This window comes from Oncorhynchus gorbuscha, linkage group LG20 (assembly GCF_021184085.1).
Source record: "Oncorhynchus gorbuscha isolate QuinsamMale2020 ecotype Even-year linkage group LG20, OgorEven_v1.0, whole genome shotgun sequence".
In the NCBI taxonomy this organism is placed as follows: Eukaryota; Metazoa; Chordata; class Actinopteri; order Salmoniformes; family Salmonidae; genus Oncorhynchus; species Oncorhynchus gorbuscha.
In genome coordinates, this window is record NC_060192.1 from 37,379,802 (window position 1) to 37,390,646 (window position 10,845).

At 41.7% G+C, this 10,845-nt stretch overlaps 1 protein-coding gene across 1 annotated transcript; it reads right to left on the reverse strand.

Moving 5' to 3' along the window:
* Positions 1-5,464, reverse strand: ccna1 (cyclin A1). Its single transcript, XM_046317814.1, has 9 exons — positions 5,320-5,464; positions 4,758-4,907; positions 4,444-4,663; positions 4,208-4,326; positions 3,686-3,909; positions 3,317-3,521; positions 2,735-2,848; positions 669-802; positions 1-452 (listed from the first exon to the last, which is right to left on the reverse strand). Exons 2-9 carry the CDS (start codon positions 4,905-4,907, stop codon positions 401-403), a joined length of 1,218 nt encoding a protein of 405 aa, XP_046173770.1. The 5' UTR covers positions 5,320-5,464; the 3' UTR covers positions 1-400.
* Positions 5,465-10,845: the final 5,381 nt, after the last annotated feature.

A 10,845-nucleotide genomic window follows, 5' to 3' on the forward strand; every position in this document is an offset into this window, starting at 1 on the left:
TATAGGCAACTTGTTTCCTTTAATCACATGATGCAACATACAAGATGCAGCCAGAGGTCCATGATTGTGTGGCAGTGACCAAAAGCAAAAATGACTTCGTACAGTAAAAACAAAGATTCAACCACCCGTTTTGAAAAAAAAAAGATTAAAAAAGGTATTGGTTAAGTCCTGAGCTTACAGACTAGTACTAAAACACTTGAAGTAGGCATTCTAGAGTTAAGTCAACAAGTTACTATTATCATTGCGTTTACTTGATAGCTACCTACACAAATAGCTAGCTAGAACAAAGTGTTAATAAGATAAATTCATTTAAAAAGATTAAAAGCAATACCAATAAGTTATCCAGTAGGCATCTACTGAGGGAGCTAAGAGCTGTGTTGTCAGTCATTTCCCAGCCACTTCAGTAAAAAGGCAGATCCCCAGGAGGACTTAGCATAGACACGTTGCCAAACCTGCAGAGAGGAGAGCCAATAGCAGATGTTCATGGTAGTATAAAAAATAACCTAAAAGTTTGGCAACAGGTGTTATTGGACAGGTTCAGGTAGTGAACACAACCCAGGAGTATTGCTGTGGCTAAAGACAGACATGGTTAAAGGTTAGACACCATGGTTAGGTTTAAGGAATTAAAGTAAAAAATAAAATAAAAATAGTACAGATTACCAACTCACTTTGAGCACTTGTACTTCTCCCTGATGGCCTGTTGGGGGCGACTGTAGGCACTGAGGTACATCTTGTGGAGGTCCTTGAGGCAGGGTACAATCTCTGCCAGGGTGTAGCCAGTGAAGGTGTACAGGGCGTCAGGCTGGAAAAACAGATGCCACACGGTGAGTTAAGCGAGTCAAACCAGTCTAACTAGGGAATCAGGTAGCCTAGCAGTTAGAGTAATGGGCATTAACCGAAAGGACGCTTTGCAAATACCCGAGCCGACAAAGTGAAAAATATGCCGATGTGCCCTTGAGCAAGGAACTCCACCCTATCTTGCTCCTGCGTGCCATACTAGGACTGACACTGTCAAACATGTCACTGCACCCACCTGGTGTAGAACTTTCTAAACTCAAAAAAAAGAAACATCCCTTTCAGGACCCGGTCTTTAAAGATAATATATAAAAATCAAGTAACTTCACAGATCTTCCTTGTAAAGGGTTTAAACAGTTTCCCAATATTGTTCAATGAACCATAAGCAATTAATGAACATCCACCTGGTCGTTAAGACACTAACAGCTTAGTGATAGGCAATTAAGGTCACAGTTATGAATACTTACGACACTAATGAGGCCTTTCTACTGACTCTGAAAAACACCAAAAGAAAGATCGCCAGGGTCCCTGCTCACCCCAGGGTCCCTGTGTGAACGTGCCTTAGGCATGCTGCAAGGAGGCATGAGGACTGCAGATGAGGCCAGGGCAATAAATTGCCATGTCCGTACTGTGAGACGCCTAAGACAGCGCTACAGGGAGACAGGATGGACAGACGATCGTCCTCGCAGTGGCAGACCACGTGTAACACCTGCACAGGATTGGTCCATCCGATCACCACAACTGCGAGACAGGTACAGGATGGCAACAACTGCCCGAGTTACACCAGGAACGCACAATCCCTCCATCAGTGCTCAGACAGTCCAGCCTATTGTGGACAGAGGGCTTGTAGACCTGTTGTTGCTGGTGAGGACCTGCCTTACAACGGTGCCTATGGGCACAAACCCACTGTCACTGGTCCAGGCAGGACTGGCAAAAAGTGCTCTTCACTGACGAGTCGCGGTTTTGTTTCACCAGGGGTGATGGTTGGATTCGTGTTTATCGTCAAAGGAATGAGCGTTACACCGAGGCCTGTACTCTGGAGAGGGATCGATCGATTTGGAGGTGGCGGTCCATCATGGTCTGGGGCGGTGTGTCACAGAGTCGTCGGACTGAGCTTGTCGTCATTGCAGGCAATCTCAACACTGTTACAGGGAAGATTTCCTCCATGTGGTACCCTTCCTGCAGGCTCATTCTGACATGACCCGCAATGCCACACTGCTCATTCTGTGCATGACTTCCTGAAAGACAGGAATGTCAGTGTTCTGCCATGGCCAGCGAAGAGCCCAGATCTCAATCCCATTGAGCACGTCTGGGACCTGTTGGATCGGAGGGTGAGGGCTAGGGCCATTCCCCCCCAGAAATGTCCGGCAACATACAGGTGACTTGTTGGAAGAGAGGGGTAACATCTCACAGCAAGAACGGGCAAATCTGGTGCAGTCCATGAGGAGATGCACTGCAGTACTTAATGCAGCTGGTGGCCACACCAGATACTGACTGACTTTTGACCCCCCCTTTCTTCAGGTACACATCATTCCATTTGTTATTTACATGTCTGTGAAACTTGTTCAGTTCATGTCTCAGTTGTCAAATCTCATTGCATTCATACAAATTTACACATTAAGTCTGCTGAAAATAAAACAGTTGACAGGGAGGATGTTTTTTTTTGATGAGTCTACTTATGAGAACAATGTCTAAAAGGGAGATTACTGATATCAGGAATGTGATTACCACACCAGGATAAAATGCATATACGAGTTGGTATTCTCGATTTAAGGTCAGAACAGGCACTAGTTCTAGGTGTGGGTGGGGGGGGGTTACCCCAGAGGGATGATGCAACAGTCAGCATAAGACCAATGGCCATCAGAGTACAGCAGACAGGCTTGTCTTACCCCAGAGTGATGATGCAACAGTCGGCATACAGCAGACAGGAATGTCTTACCCAGAGGGACTTGTTGAGGGTGTAGTTGGCCAGACAGAAAGCAGCAGCTGCCACCATAGAGGGGAAGTAGTGCAGGAATGGATCCACTTCCAGCATGCTCAGCTCTGCCACATACTGAGAGTAAGGTGACATTAACAACAAAACACTCCTGCACATTAAATTAATAATGTTGATAAGCCATTTAGTCAACTGGGGTGAAATACACTACACATCAGGCCTGGGCAATTCCAGTTCTCAGGGACCTGATTGGTGTCAATCTCCCCCAGCAAACACACCTGATAAACAAATTGCATTTTTTTAACTGAAGATCATGATTAGTTGATTTGAGTCAAGTGTGTTCTAGGGCGAAAGTGTTTCACCAATCAGGACCCCGAGGACTTGGGTCTCCCTACAGGGTTAACTCATTGGGTTTTATTTAACCAGGTGAGAATACATTCTTACAAGAGTGACTAAACGATTACACTTGGGTCAGAGTACTGAGTCATGTACCCTGATACCATGCTGCTAGCCTAAAGGCACATTTCAAAAACATGGCACAGCTATCAAGCAGTCAGACATGAGTATCCAGTTCTCTGTAAGTACCAGGGCAAGGCTCTCCGTCTTGAAGCAAACTGCTTGGACGGTGAGGAAATGGCGGAGGAACTGGTGTGTGGTTGGGGCGGTCATGTCGAAGGCCAACACCTTCAGCAGGAAGTGTTCCATACGAAGCAGCTGCTTCTTGGTGTAAGTGTCATCTGTGATGTACACAAAGTCATCCACCTCCGGAGGGTAGATCTCCTCGTATTTACTACCAGAGAAAAGGGTTAACACTAAAAAAGCCCATTTACCGCAGCTGAAAGTGAACCACCTTTCCTACAGATTACTAGTTCTGGCGTAGTCCTGCGACGAGTATTGTAAACAGATAAAAGAGTTAGTTTATAAAAATTCTACTGAATTTGTAAGGTGACTTACGCAGCCAGCAGCAGTGCAGCGGTGCCCACCAGCTGCAGCTTGCCCCGGAGTACAGACATGCAGGAGAGGAAGCGGTCCATGTAGTTGACAGCCAGGTAGATAGTCTCCCCACACAGCTTGTACTCCTGGCCGACCTCCACCAGCCAGTCCACCAGGATGACACGCATGCAGTTGGTGATATCCGGCTGCTTCCGCATGTAGCCAGACTTCGGATGGCACTTAATCTGGAACAGAGGGTTAGAAAGAGACTTAACCACCTTCAGTTAGAGCAATTTTTAAAAAACAGGCAAATCTAAAGAACATTTATATGTAGCTGGTGTGAGGTTAACAGCAGGGTAAATGTATACAAAAAGCCAGCCAAGCTACAACTAAAGTGCTGGCGTGTGAAGCCACAATGGCTGCTGTGCCTGATCCAGGTATTTTGGGGGGGGTGAACTGTGCATTTCATTTAACAGATGCCTTTAAGTCAGAAGCATAGAAGACATTTTAAAAAGTTGCCGTATTGCTTGAACGAGTGCGCACTTCACTCTTGCGTAAGTGTTTGTGGATGTCCTCAGAATATTCTGCCAGACACATGGCATTCTGAGTGGTGACAGCCTCGCTATCTGGCAGCGACTGCATAGAGGTGTCCATGCATGACCCTGCAAAAACAAAGGTTTACTATTAAATGAGTCGGTGCTGTGAACGTGAAGTGAAAGTTGACATGGTGATGTATCATGGCACCCTTGGTGTGTAAGGGCACCAAAGGCCGACCTCACCTGAGCTCAGGTCCAGGAAGAGACGCAAATCTCTATGTTGCATAGCAGCGGTTTCCTCATCCACCACCAGAGGCTCTGCAGCCACTAGTTCACCAGAGGCTGGGATGACGACCTCACATGGCTCATCCACATAGATGTCAGCGCTAGAGCTTGAGGGACAACCCAGGAGATTGGTGTGGGAATTGTCCAAAATAGAGCCACGTTTGGAAAAAATAACTCCCTAAAAAAAAAAAAAAATAACAAAACGGTGATTAGCCAATATGAAGAGACTTGACGCAGAAATAAATAAATTAAAAACTCAAAAACTACCTCACCTGACCAAAAGATCGACTGTGTTGTTCGTTTTCTGTTAAAACGCCGAGTATAGTCCTCTGTTTAGCCCGGTCCATACGGGACGAATCCATCCTGTTTGAGGCCAGAACATTTTCTTGGCTACTAAGACGGGCAACAGAGCTGAAGTTCATCTTTATAAAATAAAAATAAAAAGTTAAAAAACAACTATAAGTAGAGGGTATTATAGATCAGGAGGGTAAAAACAGACCTAAATGTACCTAGTGGATCTGTATAAACTGGCTGCCATGACTACCGTTCGCAGGTCGCCTTGAATTATTACACAAATAAAAACTTCAGCTGGCTTGTTAACTAAACTATTATCGCAAATTCAACCAAAACAAAGTTTTAAAAAATATATATATAAAAAATAAACAAACAGTGTGTGTTGCAACTCGTGCACACACACACTTTATTTTTTATATATTTTTTATAACAACTCGTTAGCCAACGCTTCAAATGTTTGGCTTTAAGGTAGCTTGCAATTGAAGAGTTTCAATTGATATTTTTGTATTTTATATATATATATATATAAATGCCACAAACCTTAGTTGCGTGTTACACAGCAGATGATGCACAAACTAGAGAAGACAAAATGATTTTGTCGTGGTATGACTAACTACCTCCCAGCGGTTTATATTGGCCTGTGCATGCAGGTTTGTCTCATTCGGATGAACGCACTGATCAGCTGCTGCTGTGTAAAACTCAGCTGTTGATGTGTAAAACTCAGCTGTTTCAAATGTTGATGTGTAAAACTCAGCTGTTTCAGATGTTACTGTGTAAAACTCAGCTGTTTCTGATGTTACTGTGTAAAACTCAGCTGTTTCAGATGTTGCTGTGTAAAACTCAGCTGTTTCAGATTTACACAAATATCAATCGACGTCCGAACCGCTCTCAGTCGCGCGGTCCAATCACAGTCAACGACGAGACCACGTGGTGGCGTTTCCATCGCAATGTGAAGACGCTCTCAGTTGCGCGGTCCAATCACAGCCGACGACGAGACCACGTGGTGACGTTTCCATCGCAATGTGAAGACGCTCTCAGTTGTGCGGTCCAATCACAGCCGACGACGAGACCACGTGGTGGCGTTTCCATAGCAACATGAAGACGCTCATAGTCTGCGCGCAGCTTGCGTATATGTTTACAAGCAATATTAGTCTACAATCTCAAAAGAAAACGTTGCCATGAACTGATCATTGATATTTTTTTGATCAAAATATATTAGTGTTTAAGAGAGGGAAAAAGATTTGCCTGGCTAGCCAAACTCATTTAGGGTTTTATTTAAACTGGCACCCGGTTGAACCGGGCAATGATCCGTCACGTGACCGAGCTGAAACCGGAGAGGGAGATGCACCCTGCTCGGGTCATGTTGTCAACCAAGCAGCAATGCAACTTCTCTTTTCCATAAACTATATCTCGGAATGTTCTAATTCCTTCTCATTGGGAAGGCAGATGAAGCGTTTTTTTTTAATCAAAAGCAATCGCTTTTAAATGTGAAAAACAGATTCCTACTTATTACTCCACATTCTAAAGTTAGTGAGTATGGCTGGGGGTGATTGGAAGTTGGACAATATAGCATTTTTCAAATAAAGATTAAACCAAAGACCAGGTAGGTTTTCCAATGCCTCGCAACGAAGAACACCGATTGGTAAAAAAAAAAAAACAGATATTGAATATCCCTTTGAGCATGGTGAAATTATTAATTACACTTTTGATGATGTATTAATATACCCAGTCACTACAAAGATACAGGCGTCCTTTCTAACTCAGTTGCCGGAGAGGAAGTAAACCACTCGGGAATGTCCCCATGAGGCCAATGATGACTTTAAGGGTGTTTTCACATTCAGTCCTCTTTAAAGTTAACTCTGGGGTAAAAATGCAACATATGTTCCCTGTCTATTCACACTTCCCTTGCCTTTATATGCTCAGCTCTCTTACCACTTCACTTCAACATGTTTGTGGTCTGAGTCCTCTTTGCATTCGCATTGCTATATTTAGAAAATAACCAATATATTTTTCCAACATTTACTCAATAGAGCCCCACAGTGGAGGGGAAAAGGCCACGTTAGCTACGGTTGGCGACACCGTGATTACAAGCAGCTCAATACACCGGCGCAGTAGACATTTGAACAGGTGTCGTACAGCCCAATCAGCCCCGCAATAAGGTATTGAGTGGCAACAAATCTGCCCAATTAGCTGAATCGCTTTCGCTACTGGTCATCATATAGAGTACCACAGTAGGAGTCATAATACTGCGATGAAACTGGTAGGGAGCAGGTCACGAACCCTCGACCTTCTAGCCCGAGGTCCGGCCCAGAAAATCTAATAGACACAGACCTTATTTTAAGTTTCTAAAATCGCCCATGGGAAACAATTAATGGGGGGAAAACGATTTTCCAATCGTTTTTCCACCATTCATTTTTTCCCATGGGCGATTTTAGAAACTTTAAAAAAAGGTCTGTGTTTCATTTAGGCTTACCCTGGCATGACGTTCTGATAAAAGTCACATTTGTCCTAGAGGGATTTACATGGTTATCAAAATGTCCCACCAGGGTAAACTTACATGAAACACTGCGCTTATTTGAAGTGTTTCTAAAAATCCCCCCATGGGAAACATGAATGGTGGAAAAATCATTAGAACCATTTCCTTGTTTGACTGCAATATTTCATGGGTATTATGACTCATTCTGTGCTACTCTATACACTCTGGCGTGTAAACACAGTGCAGGACAAGCCATACCATCAGAGCCTGTTATTGGACAGACAGCGATGTCATTACATACATTTTGGAAGCTAATAGTTAGCATTTAGTTCCAAAATAAGACATCCTTATATTAATCAAAATATAATATTTACATGTGAAAATGACTGGTAACAGAATAAATGACAAAAGAATAATAACAAATTAAATAATGCTTTAATTAAACATTTTATACTCAAATTTCTACCGCCAACCTGCACATCATCTTTTTGTTTTGTTTGTGGCACTAATGTGAGAGGCTACGCCAGGGGGAAGAGTACCACAGCAGCAGAAATCATGTCGAACAACAGTGAAGACATCAACACTATGAAATAACACATGTAATCATGTCGAATAACAGTGAAGACATCAACACTATGAAATAACACATGTAATCATGTCGAATAACAGTGAAGACATCAACACTATGAAATAACACATGTAATCATGTCGAATAACAGTGAAGACATCAACACTATGAAATAACACATGTAATCATGTCGAATAACAGTGAAGACATCAACACTATGAAATAACACATGTAATCATGTCGAATAACAGTGAAGACATCAACACTATGAAATAACACATGTAATCATGTCGAATAACAGTGAAGACATCAACACTATGAAATAACACATGTAATCATGTCGAATAACAGTGAAGACATCAACACTATGAAATAACACATGTAATCATGTCGAATAACAGTGAAGACATCAACACTATGAAATAACACATGTAATCATGTCGAACAACAGTGAAGACATCAACACTATGAAATAACACATGTAATCATGTCGAATAACAGTGAAGACATCAACACATGAAATAACACATGTAACGAATAACAGTGAAGACATCAACACTATGAAATAACACATGTAATCATGTCGAACAACAGTGAAGACATCAACACTATGAAATAACACATGTAATCATGTCGAATAACAGTGAAGACATCAACACTATGAAATAACACATGTAATCATGTTGAATAACAGTGAAGACATCAACACTATGAAATAACACATGTAATCATGTCGAATAACAGTGAAGACATCAACACTATGAAATAACACATGTAATCATGTCGAATAACAGTGAAGACATCAACACTATGAAATAACACATGTAATCATGTCGAATAACAGTGAAGTCTTAAAGTAGCCACCCTTTGCCTTGATGACAGAGTTTGGATACATTGACAAGTCCTGGATACTGTCCTGCTTCAATTACTCTAATAATCAAGTTTTTTATAATAAGGAGAGCACTTTAATATCTGTCCCCTCCTCCTCCCGCTCACACAGAGTAGCAGTGTTTCTGGACTGGTTGGCTGGAACACTGTCCTACTACAGAGTCATCTCTGACACGCTGACCCACCTGTACACATTCCACACAACATTCACTGAGCCCCTCTACCTAGGGTTTTATCCTGACACCTCAGTGACTATGATCGCCACTAACGCCACAGTGTTCTTTTGTCAGGTTAAACAGGTTTTTTATTTTGATTTATTTTAACCTTTATTTAACTAGGCAAGTGGGTTAAGAATTCTTATTTACAATGACGGCCTAGGAACAGTGGGCTAACTGCCTTGTTCAGGGACAGAACGACAGATTTTTACCTTGTCAGCTCAGGGATTCTATTCAGCAACCTTCCAGTTACTGGTCCAATGCTCTAACCACTGGGCTAACTGCCACCCCAATTTCCACAGTGTCACGAAGGGCTGCACGATTTTAACAACAAATCTAGGCCTTATTTTTTGTAAGAGGAAACATTGAGTGTTGCGACAGATTATAAGCTCCCACTCCCCTGGGAAACAACTGACCAACACTTTGGTCCCTACCCCGTTACAACAACACCTCCATAGAGATTCTATTACTATTCCAATTTCTTATTCTATGAATTCAAACAACGCTGTATTCAAAGTGCCCACTATTACATTCCAACTAGGCTATAGAGTTTGAATAGTTATTATATTTCCATGATTCCAACAGTTCACCAGTGTTTTGATCTAAATCGCAAGTGAAATCGTCATTGAAATACTTGGTTAAAAAATAAAGGGTTGATTTGTTGTCAAAATCGTGCAGCCCTACGTGGCAGTGAGAATACGATCTCAAATGAGAAACTTTTGAAGTTTGATTGAACAGTATAAAACAATCAGAATAGAGAAAGCCCCATTGAAAACATGTAATTTAGGTACAGCCTTAAGTGTATTAGGTACAGCCTTACAGTATATTAGGTACAGCCTTACAGTATATTAGGTACAGCCTTACAGTATATTAGGTACAGCCTTACAGTATATTAGATACAGCCTTACAGTATATTAGGTACAGCCTTACAGTATATTAGGTACAGCCTTACAGTATATTAGGTACAGCCTTACAGTATATTAGGTACAGCTTTACAGTATATTAGGTACAGCCTTACAGTATATTAGGCACAGCCTTACAGTATATTAGGTACAGCCTTACAGTATATTAGGTACAGCTTTACAGTATATTAGGTACAGCCTTACAGTATATTAGATACAGCCTTACAGTATATTAGATACAGCCTTACAGTATATTAGGTACAGCCTTACAGTATATTAGGTACAGCCTTACAGTATATTAGGTACAGCCTTACAGTATATTAGATACAGCCTTACAGTATATTAGGTACAGCCTTACAGTATATTAGATACAGCCTTACAGTATATTAAGTACAGCCTTACAGTATATTAGGTACAGCCTTACAGTATATTAGGTACAGCCTTACAGTATATTAGGTACAGCCTTACAGTATATTAGGTACAGCCCTGCTAGCCACCTCACCCACAAAAGAGACACACATTGATACACCCCCATAATCTCCTCTGACTGCAGCTGGAGAGGTTTGAACAGATAAGATTATGACGTTTTGAAATATCCCTGTTCTGATGTATATGGAAATTGATTTGTAAAATTACTGAAAGAAAATGTATGTCTCTTGACTTGACAAACTGTATTTTGTATTCATATGTTTTGCATTGAAAAAAACATGCTAATATATATACATATATATATATATTATATTTATATCATCAACATCAATATAACACGTTAACTTTCACATTTCATTTTGTCTGAGCATTTCCAGGTGTGCCACAAATCTATTTCATGCAGGTGTGTGTGTGTGTGTGTGTGTGTGTGTGTGTGTGTGTGTGTGTGTGTGTGTGTGTGTGTGTGTGTGTGTGTGTGTGTGTGTGTGTGTGTGTGTGTGTGTGTGTGTGTGTGTGTGTGTGTGTGTGTGTGTGAGAGAGATAATTTCATATATGACCAGCAGAGGGCAGCCTGCAGAAGGACTCCTC

Coding starts and splice junctions, on each gene's coding strand:
- ccna1 (XM_046317814.1), bottom strand. CDS start 4,907: ATGAACTTCAGCTCTGTTGCCCGTCTTAGTAGCCAAGAAAATGTTCTG. Junction 2,849..3,316: donor AGACGGAGAGCCTTGCCCTG/GTACTTACAGAG, acceptor CCTTACTCTCAG/TATGTGGCAGAGCTGAGCAT. Junction 453..668: donor GAGAAGTACAAGTGCTCAAA/GTGAGTTGGTAA, acceptor TCCTCTCTGCAG/GTTTGGCAACGTGTCTATGC.